At 42.4% G+C, this 23,828-nt stretch overlaps 3 protein-coding genes across 3 annotated transcripts in view; 1 reads left to right on the top strand and 2 right to left on the bottom strand.

Moving 5' to 3' along the window:
* The window catches only part of acin1a (apoptotic chromatin condensation inducer 1a), a 31,226-nt gene that overhangs the window by 3,945 nt on the left and 3,453 nt on the right, over window positions 1-23,828 (bottom strand). The window contains exons 15-50 of the mRNA XM_029453391.1: window positions 23,709-23,792; window positions 23,497-23,583; window positions 22,909-22,992; window positions 22,751-22,819; window positions 22,567-22,656; window positions 22,352-22,441; window positions 22,185-22,271; window positions 22,046-22,108; window positions 21,894-21,956; window positions 21,343-21,411; window positions 21,127-21,210; window positions 20,555-20,641; window positions 20,254-20,337; window positions 20,091-20,150; window positions 19,899-19,988; window positions 19,719-19,808; window positions 19,531-19,620; window positions 19,383-19,428; window positions 18,749-18,813; window positions 17,930-17,992; window positions 17,686-17,832; window positions 16,769-17,065; window positions 15,313-15,404; window positions 14,495-14,647; window positions 12,940-13,005; window positions 12,658-12,769; window positions 12,493-12,548; window positions 9,336-12,290; window positions 8,622-8,747; window positions 8,263-8,348; window positions 5,809-5,866; window positions 3,772-3,811; window positions 3,383-3,525; window positions 2,642-2,785; window positions 2,310-2,505; window positions 1,846-1,991 (exon numbers count right to left, since the gene is read on the bottom strand). Of these exons, the coding sequence (XP_029309251.1) occupies window positions 1,846-1,991; window positions 2,310-2,505; window positions 2,642-2,785; window positions 3,383-3,525; window positions 3,772-3,811; window positions 5,809-5,866; window positions 8,263-8,348; window positions 8,622-8,747; window positions 9,336-12,290; window positions 12,493-12,548; window positions 12,658-12,769; window positions 12,940-13,005; window positions 14,495-14,647; window positions 15,313-15,404; window positions 16,769-17,065; window positions 17,686-17,832; window positions 17,930-17,992; window positions 18,749-18,813; window positions 19,383-19,428; window positions 19,531-19,620; window positions 19,719-19,808; window positions 19,899-19,988; window positions 20,091-20,150; window positions 20,254-20,337; window positions 20,555-20,641; window positions 21,127-21,210; window positions 21,343-21,411; window positions 21,894-21,956; window positions 22,046-22,108; window positions 22,185-22,271; window positions 22,352-22,441; window positions 22,567-22,656; window positions 22,751-22,819; window positions 22,909-22,992; window positions 23,497-23,583; window positions 23,709-23,792 (6,362 nt within the window). The remainder of the gene's footprint in view (window positions 1-1,845; window positions 1,992-2,309; window positions 2,506-2,641; window positions 2,786-3,382; window positions 3,526-3,771; window positions 3,812-5,808; window positions 5,867-8,262; window positions 8,349-8,621; window positions 8,748-9,335; window positions 12,291-12,492; window positions 12,549-12,657; window positions 12,770-12,939; window positions 13,006-14,494; window positions 14,648-15,312; window positions 15,405-16,768; window positions 17,066-17,685; window positions 17,833-17,929; window positions 17,993-18,748; window positions 18,814-19,382; window positions 19,429-19,530; window positions 19,621-19,718; window positions 19,809-19,898; window positions 19,989-20,090; window positions 20,151-20,253; window positions 20,338-20,554; window positions 20,642-21,126; window positions 21,211-21,342; window positions 21,412-21,893; window positions 21,957-22,045; window positions 22,109-22,184; window positions 22,272-22,351; window positions 22,442-22,566; window positions 22,657-22,750; window positions 22,820-22,908; window positions 22,993-23,496; window positions 23,584-23,708; window positions 23,793-23,828) is intronic.
* On the top strand, window positions 14,881-16,367 carry c17h14orf119 (chromosome 17 C14orf119 homolog). The gene is made up of 2 exons (XM_029454277.1): window positions 14,881-15,646; window positions 15,733-16,367. Exons 1-2 carry the CDS (start codon window positions 15,212-15,214, stop codon window positions 15,904-15,906), a joined length of 609 nt encoding a protein of 202 aa, XP_029310137.1. The 5' UTR covers window positions 14,881-15,211; the 3' UTR covers window positions 15,907-16,367.
* Window positions 16,413-18,070, bottom strand: LOC115023117 (zinc-binding protein A33). The gene is made up of 5 exons (XM_029454276.1): window positions 17,930-18,070; window positions 17,686-17,832; window positions 17,535-17,576; window positions 17,395-17,442; window positions 16,413-17,065 (listed from the first exon to the last, which is right to left on the bottom strand). Exons 1-5 carry the CDS (start codon window positions 17,961-17,963, stop codon window positions 16,512-16,514), a joined length of 825 nt encoding a protein of 274 aa, XP_029310136.1. The 5' UTR covers window positions 17,964-18,070; the 3' UTR covers window positions 16,413-16,511.

The raw sequence follows: 23,828 nt of genomic DNA, 5'->3' as shown, positions 1-23,828 counted from the left end.
AAAAAAAAAAGATTTATAAACAGCAAAACAAATTAAACATTTGAAAATGTCCATTAATGCACTCAGTACTTGGTTGGGAATCCTTTTGCACGGATTACTGCATCAATGCGGCGTGGCATGGAGGCAATCAGCCTGTGGCATTGCTGAGGTGTTATGGATGCCCAGGATGCTTCAATAGTGGCCTTTAGCTTATTAGCATTGTTGGGTCTGGTGTCTTTCAGCTTCTTCTTCACAATACCCCACATATTCTCTATGGGGTTCAGGTCAGGGGAATTGGCAGGCCAATCGAGGACAGTAATGCCATGGTCAGTACACCAGTTACTGGTGGTTTTGGCACTGTGGGCAGGTGCCAGATCATGCTGGAAAATGAATTCCTCATCTCCATAGAGCTTTTCAGCAGACAGAAGCATGTAGTGCTCTAAAATCTCTTGGTACACAGCTGCATTTACTCTGGGCTTGATGAAACACAGTGGACCAACACCAGCAGCTGACATGGCTCCCCAAACCATCGCTGACTGTGGGAACTTCACACTGGATTTCAAGCAACTTGGATTTTGCTCCTCTCCAGCCTTTCTCCAGACTCTGGCGCCTTGACTTCCAAATGAAATACAAAACTTGCTTTCGTCTGAAAAGAGGACTTTGGACCACTCTGCAACTGTCCAGTGCTTCTTTTCCATAGCCCAAGTCAGCCGCTTCTTCCGTTGTCTTGAGTTCAGAAGTGGCTTGACCATGGGAATACGGCTATTGTAGCCCATTTCCCGGACACGTCTGTGAACAGTGGCTTTTGATACCTGGACTCCAGCTTCAGTCCACTGTCTTTGAAGCTCCCCCAAATTCTGGAAGCGACTCTTCTTCACAATGCTGTTAAGGCTGCGGTCATCTCTCTTGGTTGTGCAGCGTTTCCTGCCACATTTCCCCCTTCCAACAGACTTTTTGTGGATGTGCTTTGAAACTGCACTCTGTGAACAGCTTGCTCTTTGAGACATTTCTTTTTGTGTCTTACCCTCCTGATGGAGGGTGTCAATGATGGTCCTCTGGACAGCAGTCAGATCAGCAGTCTTCCCCATACTTGTGATTTAGTTTACTGAACCAAGCTGAGTGTTTTTCAAGGCTCAGGAAACCCTTGCAGGTGTTTCGAGTTAATTAGACGATTCAAGTGATTCGTTGAACACCCTACTAGTATACTTTTTCATGATATTCTAATATTTAGAGATAGGATATTTGAGTTTTCTTAAGCTGTATGCCATAATCAGCAATATTAAAATAATAAAAGGCTTGCAATATTTCAGTTGATTTGTAATAAATCCAGAATGTATGACATTTGTTTTTTTTTTTGTTTTTTTTTTTAAATTGCATTACAGAAAATAAAGAACTTTATCACAATATTCTAATTTTCTGAGACAGTCCTGTATGCCCAGAAAACATTATAACCAGCCAAAGCCGGACATGCATAGCATGAGCCTCTGTGCCACAGAACTCCACATCAACCAGAAACTATTAAAAAGAGCCATACAGTTTCAGGAACAGGAGGAATAAACTATGATATTCATGGGATATGCCTACCAATGCAGCCTGTATGGCTCTTTTATGCATGACGTTTTGGCTACACAGAAGAAATAAATGTTATGCGTGTTTCTTCAGTATGAGGAGCCTGGTTGTAGCATTCTGGACTAAATAAAACCAGTATATTGAGGCACAAGAAGCAGCCGGGTCAGTTAATACTGCTATTACAGGCAACAGCGCCGCAACATTGACACTGCATGTTTGGTTGCGTTTGCTGCACTGACTGTTATAAATATTAATAAAGTAGAGCTTGTAGTTGTATTTCTGACAGTGTTCTCTCACCAGGTTGCTGATGTGAACGATGCTGGAGACTTTGCCGCGAGGTGGCGAGGGCTGCCGGGCCGTGCGAACAGGGTCATCGATTGTGATGGAAACACCCGTTTTCTGCTGGCTGATGGAGCGACGAATGAGGGTGTCGCCGGGGGTCACTAGAATAAAGAAGGAACAACTGTCAACATGGTTTCTCCATTACTACACAGACACCGTCCTTATAGTTGTGATAATGTATAACAGACACTCAATAGAATTGTAATGTAATGTATTGTTCATCAAATGACATAACAGAACTTGTCCTTTCCTTTACCTACATCAGGATGTCAATGCAGCATGTAAAGTACAGTGTGTAGACTAAGTATTACCTGTTGTGGTATTACAATAGTTAAAAGTTAATTTCTATATGAAATATTGAGAATTCATTTTGATGAATTGAATGCTATTTGAAGGCCATCCTGTGATGGATCCATTACCAGTGTTGATTTCTACATCATGGCTAGTATGTGAAGGAGACTGGGTTTCCATGGCTCCAGGAAATGAGGACTCTATCTTCTCTTCATGCTCTCTTGTCCCCTCTCCGTCCACCTGCGGGTCTTCTTCCTCAGACTCCTCATGTCTGCTCCTCTTTGCCTCCTTCTGTCCATTCTCCTGGCTCTCCGCGTGCACCACCTGCAGTAAAGATCATCAACACAAGCAGCTCTTGATTAAAAGATTCATGTAAGCTCAGGCTTTCATGAGAAGCACTTTACATTTTACACAAAAAAGTTCCAAATCCGTCATTCATGTAAAACAGTTGTAGACCAACCTGTGTGACAGTGCGTCGGATCTGAAGGTCCTGGTCAGAGCGCTCCCTCTCTTCCTCCTCAGCCCCAGAGAGAACAGCTTCCTCGGGGTGCAGGTCCACGACGGCCTCCTGCCCGAGACCCGGACGAATGTCTGGGATCAGAGACTGAGGGCAACGAATGCAGATAATGCACAAGATGAATGGGCCTGCTATATCCAACAGAGGACAGAGCCGGGGCACGTGCCTCACAAAGCATTTAGCATCAGTCTTAAGTGCCGTTTACACGAGAAACAATATTTATAATGATAACTATAAATACAACGATGCCCTAATATTTACTTTGATGACCTGCGGCGTTGCGCAGAGGAAGAAATTTATATAAAAGCTATAAATAATAAGAATAATTTCAAAAGTTGCCTCCGCTGTGCGTCTTTCAGCACCATGGAGGCGACGAGAGAGAGAGAGATGCTGTTGATTTCAATAAGTAGGCTAAACTTTATTGTTTATAGAATATATGTTCCAATTTGCTAATCCACCCTCCTGTGTGGAACAAATACATCTTTGTATTTGGATTAGATTTTGATTGTCAGTGTTTCCATTGTTCATCAAATCGCTCTGTAAGTCATCCAAAACAATATCGCTTGCCACCGTCGTTTCAGTTGTGTGGAGTCAGCCATCCACTTGAGTTGGAACGATTGATTTATAGTTATCTTTACAGTTATTGCTCTTGGTGTGGACGGCCCTTTACTACGCTGCACATACCTTGAGTGAGTCTGTGGTGATGCTGATGGAAGGTTTCTTGGCAGTGACAGCTGTGCTGGAGCCCCACCTCCTCTTGCGACCGGCCGCGGCCCCAGAGTCCTGCTCGCCCTCTGCACTGCCTGTGCCTGGGGACGATTTACTGCCTGGTAAGTCAAGGGAAAATAACTAATTGAATCCTCCGGCACATGGCACCCTAAGCATACATGACATGACTTCACAAGCCCATGCACAACATAATCCTCTAGCAACATTTTTTTGGAATATGGATGATCATGAAATCGGCACTTAAGATTTGTTTAAATAGAACTCCTAACCCTTATTAATTTTGCGAATAACACAGTATAAATAATGAGAAAGCGCACAAAAGAAAGCGATGAGGGTGTACTTACTGCTAATAGAGATCTTACGAGCTGAGAAGGCCTTTGGTGTCTGAAACACAAGAAGATAAACAACCCCATACATGGGAGAGGTGAGAGGCAGACATCAAGTGGTCAAAGACAGGTTGGAGGAAAGGTAGAACAATAACAGGAAGTAGGGGCTGAGAGTGAATGATAGAAACTGCTGTGCAAAGTCTTTTTTTAATTCAAGACTACTGAATGGCGGCGAGCTGTTTTTGTACTGTACTGGTAGTTAAGTGCATGCCATTCATAATTATTTGACAATCTACACCTATAGATGATTTAATATAACTTGCTTTTGAAGAGTAAACTGTAGTTGCAGTCTCCATCAAACAAACAAGGATCTGGTGGTGATACTGCAGTTTAAATTCTTGTTATTTTAAAACTTTGTGTCTGAATAGACACATTAACTCCAATTAGTTTCAGAGAAGTGCAAATTGACTCAGCTTATAGATTACAATACACAAGTATAGAACAATTTTGATCAAACTGCAGTGGACACAAATAATAAACATGTTTTTAAATGCTGCTTCTCCCAGCAAAGACTACACAGAGTATGACTGGAATCTATGCATTTTTTTTTAAATTACTGAAATATAAACTTGAGTAAGCGTCTACTTATTCCCTGGTACCACTGACACCTGATCCTTACTGGTTTGGATATGGCCCAATCACGACTGCATGAACTGTATCTAGGCAACAAGGGTCCAATCAAAGGTGGCTGAGATGTTTGGATGGAAATCTGAAAGCGTGTTGGCTGGCAGGATGGGATCAATAGTTCATTTGGGTAGGGGCTCTGAAATGCTTTTGGCCAAAGCAGTCATCCGCAGGAGTTTGGCATTAGTCCTTTTAGAAATGTAGCAGGCTCTTAACAACAGTAGCAAACAATGAGTCCAATGAGTTGGAGACCAGATGTTGGATGCCGTCAGTCACTGGGCAAACAAATCCCAAATCTTGATGTTAGTATTCAGTTGTTTTTGAGGTGCTGTTAGTTCATACTGAGAGTCACAAAGGAGCAAAAATCTGGAGATCGCTGTTGTAGAAACGAACCCAAACGGTCGAGCCCTTTGAGTCCAGGTAAAAGCTTTGCCTCTTTGAAAACTCATTTAGTATCCAAGAAAGGTATTTGCTGGAGAAGTCTGAATCCCATTCCAAGAGAAATCCAAAATGTCCTCTGTCAAGCATGTTACAGTTCACCAACCATATTAAATGACATGTCCATAATGCCCCACATTTCTTTGCAAGCGGGTTGAAAATGTCTCAAAGTGAAACTACTGAGAGGGTTTCACAGCAGCCTTGACATGATGCGAGCACAAATCCTTGTTTGTCTCGTCTCCATGCTGATTTTAAGGGTACATGGCCTGATTAGCAGATAAAAGCTAAGAGAGGGGGCAACATTGACTAGTCAACCCCTTCTTTGCATCTTCTGGTCCAATAAATAGCTTTTTCCAGCCATATCCATGAAAATGAGGCAGCCTTTGTTGCCAGGGGTGTCCCTCTGCAGTGCAGCCTTGGGGGCTTATCTGTGGTCAACTCTGGATTCTTGGGGACAATGGAACAGGTGCAGCAGTAGCAGTAGTAGTAGAAGTAGTAGTAGTAGTAGTAGTAGTAGTAGTGGCAGAGGTAGTATGCAGGTACCAATAGGGGCAATGGAAGAGGCATGAGCACCTTTATAACAAAGCAATCATTTGGGGTTTAAACATCAGCCACAGTGAGAACATACCCTTGCTGTTTCTGTCTATGACAGTGCCAACAAAGGTTTTACAAACAGCCATATTAAAATGTTTTATTTCCTACGCACATTCTACCACTAATGAACCATAGGGCTCATTAGGTGATCTAGTGGAACTGTATAGAAAATATTTCCAACAAAGAATATAATCAAATGACCTATACTGTAATGTATCCAGGTTTATAAAAACTCAATGATAAAAGATTCAACTATAAAAGATCAGCCCTTCCACCTAAGTCCTCAGCTACAGGCAGCTTTGAGGACCAAGATGACTCACGGTTCTTCAGGTGCCTTACCTCCTCGCTGGTCTCTGGAAGTTTCTCTGGATCTGCCATGACAGTCTCCTTCTCCTGCCTGCAGAGTGTGAAAAATACATCACAAAAAAAAAATACATAAATACATTTTCTAAATCAGGTAATGATTTTTTTTTTTACCAAGGCTTACCAAATGCAAGAGCATACATTTGTAGTTTAATATAAATAATGAAACCCAGATCAATAATACAAGAAAAGTTCAGATTTATGAATCATTTTAAAATGTGAGAATGGCAATGCATAAGCCCTTTCAAAATCATTACAGATTGCCTTGGTACGTGAACTACATACTACATTTATTATTTAAGTCATGCAGCCCTAAACATGCATATTAATTTCTTTTTGGAGAACCACAGTCCAACATTAAAAACCGTATTTCAAAATCTCAGCATATGAATCTACTTCACTGATATACACAAACAGTAACCGGGTAACAGGTAAATAACAGCGCCTGAAGCCACCTGCACTGTTGACCACAGTCACTTTGTCATTTCACACATATGCTTCCGTTCATTCTTCAATGGGGTCAAAGGACTGAATGCAGAGCCACCGCAGACTCCGTGCAGACTCAACGACAACCACACAATACCCGACGAATGAGCGCGCGCCTCACGTTCTCATGTCATCCTCATGCGCGCTCACGTGAACACGTCCACTCATTTAGTCTTAAATTAACTTGGGGGAGAACTACACAAAAAAAGGCACACACTGCGCTCGGTTAAAATGCAGCATACAGTCTGCGACTCTTTGTAAAACGACTGCGTCGCACCGAGCCCCCTCTCCCCTCCCTCCTACCTCCCTTTCACCGGAGACTACTCTTCTTCGAAGGCATTCATGTCCGTACCAGCTAGCAACCAAAACCTGCGACGGACAAACCCTCGCCTACTGTTTAGCTGAGCCGCTGTATAGAAAACGATCGGCCGGCATCTGCAGCTAAAGTCATCGTCGGCGCACAGCCATGTTGCAACAAATGAAAAAAGATCGTGTATAAAAAAAGGACCCGCATCTTCTCAGCTACACCGGCTTTAAGGCAGTCTCATCAGTCGCCTGATGGGAAAGTCAATACTCTGCGTCTCTTATGATCCTGCTTCATCATCGCCGTACTGTAGTCATAAAGCACACTGATTTTAAGGCTCTACTGGGAGTGGGATTGCAAGATCTGATCGTAATGACAGTTTACAAAAGACACATGTCAACATACAAACAATGGCCACATCATTTCCATTTTTTATGAAATTACGTAAAAATATGTCTTCAGCCAGAGGATTTTAAAAACAATATTGGGGACTAACAGGCTTTTTCAGAAACGTCTGGCTCCGATTCCAATTTTTTTTTAGCCAAATCACACCGACCTGCATCCTGTAGCAGCACCTGGTGTTGAGTTGAGGTGACTAATAAAAGGGAAGTCATGTAGTCAGTCTAACATAGCTCTGACACATATTTTCACTGTCCAGTCCTAAAAATGAATCGTCACACAACCAACCACTTCTGCAGGATATGTGGGCAATGTTGAGATCCTGTGGATTATTCTAGAATTGGAAAAATATCCCTACAACCTTATGTTCATTATACTTCATGGGCTTCATGTTAAGCTGCATTAACCGCTCATACACACGTGATTAGATTTTAATGTCAATCAGCATGCGTTTACTAGTACTATAAGAATATTGTCAAGAAAATGTCACATTTCATATTAAGGGCACCCAAGGTTATTCCTTAACTCGTCAAGGAATTTCATTCCACCTTATGTGACATTTAGGTAATTTCATTTATTTATTTAACTTATTTTCCCCCCTCTGTGCAATGTGATGTTTAATTTTCTATGTTATTCTATTTTGTAGGAGTGGGACGTATGCAACAATGGTGGTGGAACAATGAATTAATTACCAACTAGAGAGAAATGTATTTAACCAGCACATCAGAGCATATAAAATGGTATATTCCCTTAGCTTGAACAAACCAGTCAGAAACAGGCTTTGCATCCTGTAAATATGCACTGTTGTTATTGGTAGGTAGTGAGGCTGGCAGCGGAGCTTTCATTGAAACCAAATGCTCTTTTGAACGACCAATAACCAAGACTGCTAAACATAGTTAAGTCTGGAGATGTTTGATTCATAATCCACACATCTTAAATTAGAGATAGCAAGTTTATAGCTGGGCTGCTGTAGAAATGCATATATGGAAAACACATATTGCTAGATATGATCTTTATATACGGTCTGTTGAGGGGAGGGGTCGGACCAACAACATTGTTCATTGAGATGCAGACTATCCAGGATGTAAGAATACTGTGAACCAAATTACTTTTTGACAAAACTAAACCAACTTTCGTAAAACTGTTTCAGTTTTAGAAATCCCATCGGTTTGAAACCTGTAAATCTGACACACAGACAATGTATAGGATGGGTTTCATACGACCAAGACTTAAAAGCAGACCTTTGTTTTTCTGTTTCCTCCTCTCCTTCGTTGTCCTGTCTCTTCCTTTGTGACTCCTCTCTGGTCGGTGCTTTAATGTACGGTTTCTGGGGATTTAAAAGGGCAGGAAACTGAATAAAATGTGAAATAATATAATGTATGTCAAAGGTGTTTCAGTAGTTCAGGTACCACCACTAAAGGAAAAAATAAATACCAGAAATAAGTAGCATGGGATTCTTTTCTGTAGTGCAACTACATTTGAGATAAATAGATTCCCTAGGAATTGAGTTTTAGAGAAGATGTGAACAGTCGTAACAGATGTAAAAAAGAAAGAAAGAAAGAAAAGGATCTGGTGGCGTGTTAACTTATGAGCAACTGACCTTGGTGTGGCTGTCACTCTTCTCTACGGACACTTGTCTCGCTTTTGGAGTTTCCTTTACACCCTTAGCCTGAGCCTCTAGTGTAACCCTGTGCTGTAGTGAGGAATCTCTTTTAGGTTTTCCTTCCTGAAAGAGACGGACAACAGAGCATATTATGCACTGAAAACCATGTACAAAACTTGCTATAACAATACAACCTTGATATGTCTGAATGTAGTTATTATGCAACATTGCATTCATACCTCCATTTAAAGCAGCACAGTGCAGTGGATGCCTGCTTTGATAATGCAATCTCCGTGACGTTAAGCTACTGCCTACTGATAAGTGAGGCACGGTATTATGCATAGCTGACTGCCATGGTGCTTAAAACAGGGCAGGCAGGGGCTATTCACAAATGGAAAACGTGGTTGCTGATGTTTAAAGTCCTGAGTAACACTTGTTACACCTTGATTACATTCATGTGATCCCAATTCAAATTTATTGTGTGATCTTTAAAACCAGTTCATTGCCCAGGTGATGATTAAATGATGCCGATTAAAGGGCGTGAACAATGTGTTTTCTATTTCTGCTTACTGTAGGCCAATTTGTTTAGATATTTATCAATATCACTCTGTAGGAATACATGTCAACATTTATTTTACTCAATGAAAATGTTCAGAGATGATATGTATGTCAGGGACAGAGCGAGAGAGAGCCTCTTTTCAGATCACTTACTCTTCTACCCTTTGAAGTGGAGCAAGTTTTCTCTCGAGAGGATGTGGATGAGCCAGAGGACCCAGATGATGAGGACCCAGAGTCCGATCCTGAGGAAGAGGAATCATTAGATGACGATCTTCGTCTTGCTTGTTTTTCTTCCTTCTTTGCATCTCTTCCCCTCCGCTGTGCAGTATCCACTGGCTTTGTAGGACTCTTGCTTTCATCCACTTCTTTAGCTTTTTTGGTGGATTCCTGTTCCATCTTCGCTGAATCTTCTTTTTCTTTGTGGCTTTTGGCCACTTCCTTTTTAGGACTTGTGGTACCAACAGTAGTCTCCTTCTCAGACTGGGCCTCTACAGATCCTGGTTCCCTGGTCACAACCTCCTGCTTTGTCCACTTCTGTGGGTCTTCCTGTTCAGTGGAGCGCTGGAGTCCTTCCTGCTGTCGTTCCCCGACATTGGTGAGGGAGGAGCCAGGTGAGTCCCGAGGCTGGGGGGTATCAGAGAAGTTACGGGGCCGCTTGATGACCATGGAAGGGGAGGGAGATTGGAGCTGAATTGGGGAATCCCTTACGAACCGGAACTTCTTGAATGAGGACTGAGGTGTTGGGGACATGGGTCCACTGAATTTTGCGGCTTCACTCCAGGACTTTGGAGCATCTTCCTGCTCTCCTGCCTCTCCTGCCGACTTTGCACCTGGTCCTGTGGAGAGGGGGGGATGAGTGGGCAGGGGGGTGAGACCAATCTCACGGCCACGTTTGGATGGAGGGAGGTGACTCTCCCTCTCTTTTTCAGCCATCCTAGCTCTCTCTTTCTCCTGTTCCAGGGCCCTCTCCTGCGCCTCCTTTTCTTTCTGCATGGCTTTCTCCTTTTCTTTCTGCATGGCTTTCTCCTTTTCTTTCTGCACGGCTTTCTCCTTTTCTAGCCTTTCATGTTCGAGAGCCCTCTCCTTCTCCTTCCTCTCCAAGACTCTCTCCCTTTCAAGTTTCTCCTGCTCTAGAGCTTTTTCCCTCTCCAGCCTGTCTTTTCTCTCCTTCTCAGCTCTTTCCTTCTCCAGGGCTTTCTCCTTTTCCAGCCTCTCTCTCTCCTTCTCGGCTCTTTCCTTCTCCTTCCTCTCCTGTTCCAAAGCTGCCTCTCTGTCCAATCTCTCTTTTTCCTTCCTCTCTCGATCCCAGGCCTTTTCCCTCTCTATCCTTTCATGCTCCAATGCTTTATCCCTCTCAATTCTCTCCTTTTCCTTCCTCTCAAGCTCTAACCTCTGTTGCTCTAGGGCTCTCTCCCGATCCAACCTTTCTTGCTCTAGAGCTCTCTCAATTCTCTCTCGCTCCAAAGCTTTCCCCCTCTCAATTCGCTCTCGCTCGAGGGCTTTCTCTCTCTCAAGTCGCTCTTGCTCCAGGGCTCTCTCCATTTCTATTCTCTCTTGCTGTAAGGCTTTCGCTCTCTCTTGCTGTAAGGCTTTCGCTCTCTCTTGCTCTAAGGCTTTCGCTCTCTCTTGCTCTAAGGCTTTCGCTCTCTCTTGCTCTAAGGCTTTCGCTCTCTCTTGCTCTAAGGCTTTCGCTCTCTCTTGCTCTAAGGCTTTCTCTCTCTCTAACCTTTCCCTTTCCAACCTTTCCTGCTCCAAAGCCTTTTCTCTCTCAATTCTCTCCTTCTCCTTTCTCTCAGCCTCCAGAGCTCTTTCCCTCTGTAGCCTCTCCTGCTCAAGAGCCCGTTCTCTCTCCAAAGCCTTGGCTCTTTCTAGCTCCATTGCTCTCTCCATTTCTTCTCTCTCTCGCTTCTCCTTTTCTCTCCGCAGACGTTCTTGCTCTAGGGCTCTCTGTCTTTCGAGCTCCTTCTGCCTCTCCAGCTCCAAGGCCCTCTCATGTGCCAAGGCTCGTTCTTGCTCTTCCCTCTCTTTAGCCAAAGCTAGTTCCCTCTCCTGCATCTCTCGTTCCAGAGCAAGTTCTCTCTCCCGCTGCAAAGCCTTTTCTCGTTCTTCTCTTTCTAAGGCCTGTTGACGTTCAATTCTCTCTCTCTCCAGAGCTCTTGCTCTTGCCTCTCTCTCCAGTGCTAGAGCTCTATCGTGCTCTTCCTGCATTGCTCGTTCTTTTCTCTGCTTCTCTTGCCTTTCTAGCTCATGGGCCTTTTCTCTTTCCATCTCAGAATCCTTCTCTTCTGTTGCAGTGGCCTTGAGCACACTCACAGGCGCTTGAATATGGCCCGAATGTGCTCCTGTGATGCCGGGAATTGTGGAAAATGACACATGGCCTGCAGTGTTAGCTGTGTGAGTGATGGCAGATACCAGGCCCTCTGGAGGCCCTCTGCCATCACCTTCACCACCGGCACGGTGCCAACCTGCTCCTGAGAAAGCACCTTCTGACTCCATTTTTCGTGCGAGAAGGGTCAGCGGGCCTGGCTTGCGCTCGGCATGTCCACTCCTCTGTGGCTCTGGACTGCTACTGCGGCTGTCGCTGCTTGAGGAACCAGAGCTGGAGGTACTGGATGAGCGCCTAGCTGGGGCTACATCTGGACTAGGGGGACTCTGTTTAGGGGTGTCAGGCAAGGGGAATGATAACTCTGGAGGTGGGGAGGGAGGAGGTGTTGGTTGGCGGAGTTGAGGGGACAAAAGGGAAGGCATGTGTTGCTGCGGGGGTTGACAGGATGCTCCAGACCTCTCTCTGGTCGTGGGCACTCTAGCTGGCTCTCTGTTGCCTCTCCTGCGAGCACCGCCTTCCCAATCGTCATCGTCACCATCCTCCTCGCCATCCTCACTATCGTCGTCATTGCTGTCTGCAGCGACTTCGTTGGAGGCAGACCCCTTCTCTGGCCGGTGCTCACCACCAGGAACACGCATGGCAACAGAGCCAGAAGCAGGAGGACCAGACACATCAGCCTCCTGGTTTCCGTTACCCTCTCCCTCATTCACTGCACCAAACAATCCCTCTCCACCAGAGGGGCCAGGTGGCTTGTGCTGCTCAGCCAATGCTGGAGCAGCATCCTGATGAGGACAGAAAGGGGGGGGCTTATTATGTCATAGCAATATGTTAATTTATTTTCATGTCTAGGATGTGGGACAATTCTTACCAGCACAGTTTCTTTCAAATTAATAAAATATTTTAGAGCACAGAGAATCTTCAGATAACTTTTTTTAGAGAATGTGATGATTGCAACAGGAGGAAAAGAATGTCTGGATGTCTGACCTGGGCTTGAGGAGGGCAAGATGTACTGTTATTAACTTCTGTGTGGTCCTCTTGATCTGCTTACAAAAAATTAAAAAAAAATCACAAAAATGTTTTTGCATAATAACCCGTGACTCAGTTACAGTAACTTACTAAGTTGCAGTAGAGGATTCCATCAACACTTACCGTTTGTGTCATATGCTTCGCGAGCTTCTCTCTCTAGCCGCTGCCTCAGGAGCTCCTGTTGTTTAGCCAGATACTGCTTGATAAAGCTGTTCTGGCTCATTTCCTCTCCAATCTAAAAACACAGAGGACATTAAAAATAGGGTGTAAGAATTCAAGGCCACTAGCACATACCTATTTGCAGAGATTTAAAATAATTGTGCTCATGCACATAATTTGTCATGTATACCTAAGGGATGGTTTTAGCATTTGAAATGAAAATTAAAGCATCTTTGAAACACTTACCTGCGAGTTAGGCTGCAATCCAATGTGAGCGGTGGAGGTCCTCTGCAGATTCTCCAGCATGAGGGCCTGTCATTGAGATAATACTTTAATTTGATGTAAATAACAAGCAGGTATTCCTCCAGAGTTGGTATTGGTGATTTTGAACATACAATAAACAGGTATGGATTATTTATGACAACCTAGCTGCTGTGTATTTTATTTAGTAATTATTTTTTATTAGAAATGCTAATATTTCCATCCTTTACAAAATATTATGAGTCTCCGTGTGCCTCGGCATACCATCAACATAGATGGGACAAACATCATTCTGCATCACTGTCTCTCTTAATAATTTTTAGTGTGGAGAATGTGGCCTGATACAGTGTACAGTAGAGAGCAACAGGGAAGTTGTGAAGACGATGACGACATACAACAGAGTTCCCAGGGCAGAAGTAAACAAATCACAGAAGAGTCATAAGGGTAATTCAGATAAGGCATCTAAACTCAAGACTGTGGTGGAAAGCAGACCAGACTGCGGATGATGTGAGGAGAGTTGCAAGCAAAAGCTGCTGGACCTAACATGGTATAAATTATACACATTTTTAATTAAACAGGCTGTTTTCATCCATCTCTGCCCTGGCAGTAAGCCATGCAGAACCCCTCCCACTCTGATTATTTCAGCCTGCATGCACGAAAAATACTTTTGTGACGTGTAATATTATTTTCTCCAACATCTTGGGCAGTGATAAGCAATACAAGCAGACAACACAAGTGATTCCTAATACAATCAATAATGATAATGTTGCCATACGAGGTGAGTAGTTTGGTTTTGGTGCTAGTAGGCCGAAAGTATATACAATTGGTTCCATGGCGCAATTCATCGGTTAAATGGTAATTAAGCGGAGACCTCGCTTAAAAAATAAAAGAATGGCCCGACTTTCATACCGAGGTAGATGAAGGTGAATACCTGTGGCAATGTAAACAAACTGACTCATCCAGGGCCTTTGCAGCTCATGGGCCTGGGATACATTTTAGAGCAAAACTAGTGTAAAAATTTGGCGGAAAACAGCTAAATGTGTTTATTTTAAAACAATGCCTTGCCGTTAAATAGATATTTAGAATTAGACAAAATTGGGTTTTGAGCTACCTAAATAAGTTGTGTAACGTTAACATACCGGCTAAACTCATGTATACCAACATTGTATGGGACCGACACTGTTAACGGCAACATAGCAAACCAGGCCACCGCTCAAGTCACAGCGTTAGCCTGGGAAGCTAACGAGCTAACAGGACAACATCACCCCGACACACACTTTGAAATTAGCCACTAAGTTGATTAAACTCCCGGTCTTGCAACGATTGGTATAATTCTGCGCGGCGAAAACACTGCTCAACTACAGCCTAGTGCAAATAGACGCATTTCTCAGCCGAGTGCTGGTCGTTAACCTCGATAACTCTCCTACGCTACTCGGCAGTACCGATACTCAGTTGTCGGCCCTCGAGAGAACATCAGCCCGTCTCATCGTTAACGTTAGCTCGAAGCCACCGTGGTCTCGTTTTTCGCAGCAGAACTCACCCCCTTGAGTCTTTTAATGAGTGCATTCTTCTGCCCGCTTTTAGAGAGACCTCTCTCCTCAAGAGCAGTTTTTAGATCCGCTACCCGAAGGGACTGGAGCGGTCTACCGTCCAGCGTAACGTCTTCGAGGTCCGCCATTTTCCGTTCCTCTAGTCAGCGAGAGCGACGAGCAACGCCTTCCTCCACTCAGCGTCATCGTCGACGACTTCCCCCTCGTCAAATATATATTTAAAAAAAACCTTTTCAATAAAAAGCCAGGAACACACACACAAATAATTTTCAGTAATATTTAATGCATTTGATAAAATACACACACATTTACCGTTTTAATCTTTTTATTTTGTCAACTAATTATTTTGCGCAAAATCTGCGCAAGCTTGATTTCCTACACAACAAGGCTAATGAGCTAACGGCACACTCTTCCTGTGTGTATTTGTCAGAAAGATTTGTGCCACTCGTTCAACGTCGCTGAACCTCAAATATGCCCAATATAAGTTGAATTAACGCTAGGTTTTTAAAAAGATGGATACTCGCAAACATTTATGCTAAGGGAAAGTGTGGTGTTAGGTCTAAATTCAGACTCCGACGGCTTATATATAGAAGCTAAGCTACATGTTAACGTTACCAAGACCAGAGGAGTCTCTGTGCAGCTGAGGCATAGCTGATTAACTTACAGCAGAGGGGGTTTTCTCAGGCTGAAACAAAGTCTTTCCAAAGATGTCGTGGTTCAATCATGTCAGTGATGGCTCAAATCAGCAACAGCAGCCGACTGACAGCCACAGACTCACAGCCACAGACGTGCTGTGCAGCACTCTTACCTCCAGGCTCAGAGGTCCGACAGAGGGATCACTGACCATGGCAACACAACACTGGACCGGCTTCTCCATTCCCAGCCCGGAGGACTTTCCATCTGCTCCACAGGGAGTAGTCAGCCCTCTCAGCCTTGAGAACCTGCTCTGCGCTTCTCACAGTGCAGGCAGGACGAGAGAGCCGGAGCCCATCTCCTATGTGAGCCTCCAGGAGCAGCGGTGCGTCCTGAGCTGGTTCCAGGGCTGGAACGCCGCTCAGAGGGAGCGCTTCTTGCAGGATCTTCTGGGAAAAGCTGTACCTGGGAAAGTGTGCACCCTCCTAGATTCACTTAGTACTCTTCAGGTACAGTCTGTTACTTCTTAACAGAGTGTGATTGTATGCCATTTCTTACACTAAACATCTGTTTTCTCCTTTTGTACACCTACAAGGTTATGGACAGACTACCAAACATCTTTGAATGCCAGCTCCGCCTGTGGACCCAGTGGTTCGAGTCTTGGGGAGAAGAGGAGAGGAATCATTTCCTGCATATACTGGAAGAGCGGGACCCCGTTTTTGTTGCCCACTTTTACAGGAGCGTAGCCGGAACAGCAGGAAGAGACTGACCAATCTTTGCATTGTGATGGAAAAGCAAGTGATTCCAACAAAATGTGTGGGTAATGTGTGTTAGGTCTGAGATAGTTATCTTCTGATAAATGTTTGTGTAACTGTGATGGGATTTATTATTGAAGGCAAACCATTTTATTCTAAAAACCGAAGTGTTCATTCAATACAAGCGGTTTTATTCTGTTTCCTACACCGGTTTGTCCAGGACTACGGCACACACTTTCTTTGGGATGAAGTTCATAACATTTCGCTTCATGCTTTTATTATGGGTGAAGCTCTGCCATCTAGTGACCCAATGGTGTGAACTTGAAATAAACAGGTTCAACATCTGACTGTAACATAGTTAAACTAACAGGCTTATTATCTCTGTACAGGGCCTAGTGATTGAAACATGTGGAATGACATTGACAAGAGGACACATTGTTTTTCAAACCGAGAAAAATAAACAAAATGCATTGTTGTTGTTGTTTTATTGTTATTTATTTAACATTAATTACAGAAGTCTGTGTGCAGTCACAGGGATTGTTTTATTACCCACTGAGATGAACATAGATTAGATGCATGGCTAAGATTTGACACATTGGACAAAAACTTGCCCTGTTCTTTATTGTATCCAGTCTACTGATCCAGGAGTGACTGCCACTATTGGTGTCGGACTTTCAACATCCTCAACACAAAAATTGATAAAAGGAAAGATTTTGTCTGTAAACCTTTGACCTACAAAGGAGTACATATGAGATCTGGTGCCAGAGTCGTAAACTGAGATTTGTCCCTTTTTGTAGTCCAGCAGAATTCCCAGTGTAACAGGTTGCGTCTTAACTGGAATAATAACAGCTCTCCTATCGGCAGCTTTGTACTGACCCTGTTTGTTCAGAACTATAGTCCAGAAACCATTTGTTGGACTGAATCCTATCGCTCCTCTTCTTGGAGCAGATTCACTGGCCATACCCAGGTGGTAACAAAGCTTCCCAGCTACAGACACCTCCCAATAATGTCTGCCACTGGAGAAGCCGGCCATGCCCAAGACAGCGAGAGCCGTATCAAACCGGCCTGGATGGTCGGGGATGTTTTGCATTTCCTCACTAGTGCACATCACAGAGTTATCTGCCGACAGAACTATTCTTGGGTTTGCTGTGTTTGGATCCATGGTCATCTTTCCTGTAAACGGAGAAATGTAGTTCATCACGTCTATCTTAAAATCACTTTTATAAAAAGGAAATTACGTTTAAAAAGTGATTTAGCATGTCACATCCATAAAGTTCGGGAGTCACAAGTGACAGATAGGAGCAAAAATTGAAGAGGCAGAGGATGAGGTATCCTGACTTTTTGGGCCTTAGCATGGACCAACCTACACAGAAATTGGATTAGACTCCATTTCCCATGATGCAATGTCATCTTTCATCCCCTGTCTGGTAAATGCAAACGTCTTACAAGCTTTTATTTTCCCAGACTTGACAATCAAAGAAATTCTCTTGTGTGTGACTCACTGGTGGTGATTGTTTTATCTTCCACATCACGCAGTATGTCCTGAAGCTCTGAGGAGAAAAAAAGAACAGTATGTTGTTTTTTTAGGGTGGGGGTAATATCTATCTAATATCTATATATAATATATGTGTAATATAGTTACCTTGTACAGTAACATCAAGTTTGTTCTTCTCATTTTGCAGGCCTAGCATAGAGACAGTAACATTATTTCATTTCAACAAGAATCACAGCAGCAGCTACTTTATCTCTATTACACTGAATAAATCTACTTATTTCCATAGGGTTGAACATACTGTCGTAGTCGTCCTGCAGCTTGTTCTTCTCCCCGATCTGTTTTTCTAAGTCCTGCTGCAGCTGTTTGAGTTTGTCATCCTTCTCGTACAGCTGCCGCTTCAGATGATCTGCATACTGCTGGCTCTGTACTAGTTGTCTTTGTAAATCTGTTTGATATTAAGTTAAATTACATCCAATGACTCACTGGATCTTAAGGACAGCTGCATGTATAGAGTGATGATGATATCATGCTGAGGATCTCACCGTCACACTGGGTGTTGACATCAGTGCAGCACATTTTCAGTTCCTGGACCTCTTGCTTTAAGTCTGCCAGAGAAAGGATGATGAAACACTCACATGTACCAAACACCAAGTGTCAAGGACAAGTTTTAAAGGAACCGCGTGTAGACTTAGGCGGATTTAGTAGCAGAAATGGAATATAATATTCATAATTATGTTTATGTTTTCAACTCACCTGAAACTAAGAATCGTTGCGTTAGCTTAGAATGAGCCCTCATAACTACATAAGGGAGCGGGTCCTCTTCATGGAGTCCACCATGTTTTCTACAGTAGCCCAGAAAGGACAAACCATACTTGCTCTAGAGCTCTATGTTAGTTGAAGGCCACCATAGTTCTCAGACACGCATGTAAAGGGAGGTGTGAGCGGAGGGTTATTCAGTTGGCTGCAATCTGAAACCTCACCGCTAGGTGCCACTAAATTCTAAACACTGGACCTTTAAAGGAATATTTTTGGAAAAACGCTTATTCGATTTCATGCAGAGAGATAGAGAATAGATCCAAATCCACTCTCATGTCTGGATGGTAAATATGGAGCTACGGCCTGAAGCTCTTAGCTTAGCATAAAGACTACAAACGGGGAAACAGTTAGCCTGGCTCTGACTCTGGTTTGTCACACAAATGTTTTGAACAGCCATTGTGAAAATCCATGTGGTTCTCTCCGACCGTCGCCATCGTGGCATTGCCGACACTGCTGGCTTCATCTTTCAGCCCCGGAGGTTACCACTTGCTCCAGACCAAGAAATAGTCTGGCACATAACCCCCTGTAAAAACACACTTTGTTACTTCTGGACAGAGCCAGCCTAGCTGGTTCCAGTCTTTGTGCTAAGCTAACCGACATCTGACTGTAGCTTTACAGCGTACAGACATAAGAGTATCAATCTTCTCACATAGCTCTTTAAAGAAAGCAAACAAGCGTATTTCCAAAAACATCAAACTGTCCCTTTAAGACATTACAATACATACCGTTATTTGTATTTTGAAGTTTTCTGTTCTCTCTTTGTTGTGTTTGTAGTTGTTCCGTTTCTGAGAGAGAAGACAAAAAATAACCACAACTGCGTGAAAAAACAAGAAAATAGTTCAACAACATTCCAGATAAAAGAGGAAGATTGGATATATAAGAGCTATTCTATCATGCACAGTAAGAAACCATGTGTTGTAGGACAGCAGAGACCCAATAGTACGAGAGTAACAGACTGACAAACCGATGTTATTTCTTTCAGCAGCGTTGGATGCCTCATTCTGAGCCTTTTTCCGTTGTTCGGTCAGATTAGCTATATCCATCACTAGCAGAGACACAGCTGCAGAGTTATTTTGTGCTTAAAAGAAACAAACAACACAACACGAAACATTAGCAAATAAGAAATGTTCACACTCAAGTAAAAGTTCTTTGCATCTGCCTCCTTCAGTCGAAGTTCACTGTCTCGCTGTTGCCTCTTGGTCTGATTTCAGTCTCGTTTGCAGCTCTGAAAAGGATTTAGAGGTCAATGAAATACAAAATCACAATCAGTGCAGTGTGTGTGACTTTGTGGCCCATCACGTCACAACCATCACATTTAGTTCTTTACCTCGGACGTTCTTGTCCCTTGTATCTTTAAGTGCCGATATCTCGTCTTCTAGTGGTTTGATTTTCTTGTGAAGTTCCATAATCTGATTCGCTAACAAAAAAGTCAAAGCAAGTTTATCACTCTGATGCCGTTTGATAATTCTGTATTTATTTTTTTATTTTTATTAAGACCAAAAGTGTAACACCTACAGAAATTAGCAACCTTTGTATCACTTGAGTCCAGCATCAGAGTCTTTTCTCTTATCTGATTTCTGATGTCCTCCAGTTCGTTCTCCAGACCTGCCAGAGAGACAGAAGGGATGTTTTATTTCCTCAAAATGTATGAAAATGTATTGAGAATAAATTGTACTTTTATATCCTGCTTCCCACCTTTAATTCTCTCCAGTGCTGCTTGTGTCTGACTCTGTATTTGCTTCTCCAGTCTTGCTATTTTATTTTGTTGAGCCAAGATTTTAAACACTAGCAGAAGAAAGGTGGGATTAGAAGAATTCAGAGGAAACGACACCGCGCTCAACAACGATCAAACAATAAAGTTTTATTGTCCTTTTCAAGACGACTCACTCAATTTAGTATTGTCATCTTGAATTCCATCAACTAGATTAAATAAATGGTCTTCACGTGCTGCAGACAAAAGACGCCAATGTTTTGTTTAAAACGTTTGGAGGTTATGAAATGTTATTGCTTTAGAGTCCTTATTATTTGTAGATGTGTTTCTGTCACTCACCTCTTATATTATCGTATTCGCTGTCATGCACTGCCACAGTCACCAATTTCTCAACCTCTGTTTGTAATGCAATAATCTGTAGAACTGGAATTGTTTTTAAAAACTTGATAAATATATTGCAGTTTTATATAACCTTGATTAAATATATATATATATATATATATATATATATATATATATATATATATATATATATATATATATATATATATATATATATATATATATATATATATATATATATATATATATCTTATTGGTTTTGACTCTTTCAGTGGGTTGTTAATCATGTTCTACTCACTTCTTTGTGGTTGAGTACTTCTTGCTTTCAGCTGTTCTGTGTTTTTGATCAGCTCATTAGTCTTCTCCTCTATAGTTTTTTGAAGTTCTGAAGAACAAAAACAAAACCATATTTTAAACTTTTTAAACCTTTGTGAAGTCAAGACACCTCAGTCTTTTCATGCACTGCTCCATTTTGAGAGTTTGAGCCATAACGTGTCTTTATTTAGACTAGAAAGCAACCAAAATACACATTCAGGTTAGCATTAGAGAATGGCTCATTTGCATATTTCAACATTACCTTTCAGAAAACTTGTAATACAAAACATATTTTCTTAATGTAAGTACTCACTTAGGGAAGGTTCATGGTGCTATTTATTGTTTAAATATTTAACCCTGTTCTCCTTTAGTGTCTCCTCTCACATTACTGTTTTATTATTTCTCTGTCTAAGCTGCACAGTTGCCATATTTTGTGCACGTCATTTAAACAACATGGGAACTAAATATCTCAGAATATACATAATACATACTTCATATCCCGCCAGGATGGAATATGGGCAATATTAAACTGCATACACACACACACACACTGACCTTTTATCTTGGTTTCAGAATCAGTGTTATTTATTTGCCTCTTTACCTCCTCCAGTTGCCCGGTGGATATAGAAACCTGAAGAGCTGAAACAACCACATGTACAAGCAGTTAAACTACAGAACAGTATTCAAATTGTCTAAAGTTTTTCCTTATTCATCAAACATTATATGCCGATTTATCACTTCACTGTTTGGCTACGCAGCTCCACCACTCACCCAGTGAAACCACAGACTCAGTTTGAGACTGCAGTTCTTTTATTTTGGCATCCAGTTTGTTCTTCAGATCTACACACACACACAGACACACACACACACACACACACACACACACAATATATTTGTTCATATATAACATAATATAAATTTCAATGCTAATCCAATAGTTGTGGTTTGTACAGGCAACATCTGCCAGCGTTGCCCCCTCTTCAAATTATTATTCGCCTCACCTTTCCTTTAGTTATTATTACACGAAAGCAAAAGGTGGGACCAAGTTTTGCAAGTCAAGTTCCAAGTCCTAGAATTGGCGTTTCCAATCCTAAACAAGTCATAAGACTCTCTTCTCCACATTTCGCACACTGCAATTAATGTTTTGTTGATCACTGCATAATTTTTTGTAGCTATTTGCTAAAATTGACGGAAAAAGATAACTCTCCTATTTCTAACAGTTACTTTTACAAGTACGTTCCATTCCACAAAGAAGACAAAAGGCTGTGACATCATCGGCCAGCAGGGACAGTAAGTAACAAGTCTACAGAGACGACACTCACCTATAATTTCGTTCTCAAAACTGTAACACTGTTTCTCCGTCTGCTTCAGCTTGTTCTGCAGAGCTGGCACAAAAATACACATTCATGTTCAGCTTAATGTTTCTTTCTTATTTCTTGTTGCAGAAACCTACATGTGCTAGTACTGAACTTACCCTTGATCTGTGCTTGATCACGAGAGTGCTTCTCCACACTTGCCTTCAGTTGTTCTCTCAGCTCTAGAAAAAGTGAGGTTTGCTTCAGCTAATGCTAATACACAAACTCAATGATGTCAAAGGAAAATGAGACACTCACTAGAAAGTTCCACAGAAGTCTTTTGGCCCTCATCGTCCTCTTTTTGTAATCTTCTGAGTCGGTTGTGCAGATTAGTGGCTGTCCAAACTGAGCGAACACAGTACGAAGAGATGGAAGCATTTCAGACTTTCTCCTCAGTTATGAATGTAGAAACACTCTTTACTTACTCAACCTGGTGCTTGTCTGATTCTTCTCACTCAGCTCGTCGACGTATTTCTGCAGCTCGTTCTTCTTGGCTGTGAGATCATTTGTGAGCTCTGAGACACATTTGCAAAAGTTAAACACATGTATTAGTTACATGCTAAAGGAACCATAACAACAACATTACAGACACCCTCAGCAGCGAGGGGAGGATTTGTAAAGAATCATCAGAGATACTTACGGGTAACCTGAGTGGTTTGTAACAAGCGGAGGTCTGACAGCTGTCTCTGCAGCCACTCCACCTGACTCTGCAGCGTCATGATGCTCAGCACTGAAGCACACCACCACAGAGAGGGCAAACAAAGTAGTTTACTAACAAATACTGTATATATTGTAATAAGAGTGCGGAATTTCTCAAAACTCACTCAGTTTTGTGTTGTCTTCCCATCCGTCGTCTAATTCAGTGATAAGGCCATGCACTCTGTCTTGCAACTCTGGGAGGAAGTAAAGGGTTTTTACATTTTGTCATTTGTGGTTTAATTTCTCAAATAATTTCCCTCTGAATTACTTAAAGTAGACTAACCTTGTAACCGGCCAGCAGTGGTCTCGTTGGCGTCATTTTTCTCAAGGTCCCAGATCTCATTCAGCAGCTGAATGATTGTTAGAGCTGAAACCAACAAACATGCAGTGAGTTTGACTGACTCTCTATTGTTCTCCACACCATATTACGATATCCAAAATCTCCTATCTCATATTACAATATCAATATGATGCTCAGCCCTAATGGAAAACTTCAAAAGTAAGCAGCACTGTACAAAGAGGCCATGAGGGGGGGCCCCGCCAACAATGTAAATGAAAGATCCTCTGATTTGATGTCTCTTTCTGTAAATATCATCCTGTTTTATAGAGCACTTGGTGATTAGTGACTTATAAATCACCTTTATGTTGACAGTCCTCCTGACTCTAAACTTGTTAACACTTTATGCTCTCTATTGTACACATCGAAGGATCCACATTCAAACATAATCAAACTCTCGATCTTTAACTCTCAACGATCAAGATTTGTTTTAGTTTTGTGTTGGTTTGACTGTTACAGCATGCAAGGACACGCAAGTTAACAGAGAAATGTAAAGAAATGCTTTGCTGCTTAAAGTGAGTCCTTCGAGCTTACTTATTGTTGGATTGGCAAGCCATTTCTCTATGTCGGCAGTCTTGGAGTTCAGCTCTTCCTGCTTCTTTTCCAGCTGCCTCTGTAGGTCTGTGAGGAGTCAGAGAGATACATCAAGGAAGGAAAAACCATTTCATTAAGAAAGTTTTGTCAAAAGTAGAATAAAATGTGAGACGTATACAAGTTTGCGGTGTGAAACGTTCACTGTGACTCGCCTGAGATGGTGTGCGGATCTTTTGTGGTGGAGATCCGATCCCTCAGAGTCTTCAGATCACCATGCAGCTTTATCACGTTCAGAACTGACTCAAACAAACAGCAGACATCACTACATAGCT

This window comes from Cottoperca gobio, chromosome 17 (genome assembly GCF_900634415.1).
Source record: "Cottoperca gobio chromosome 17, fCotGob3.1, whole genome shotgun sequence".
NCBI classification, from domain to species: domain Eukaryota; kingdom Metazoa; phylum Chordata; class Actinopteri; order Perciformes; family Bovichtidae; genus Cottoperca; species Cottoperca gobio.
Note: the sequence above shows the minus strand (reverse complement) of the source record. Positions and strands in the feature narration are given on the sequence as shown.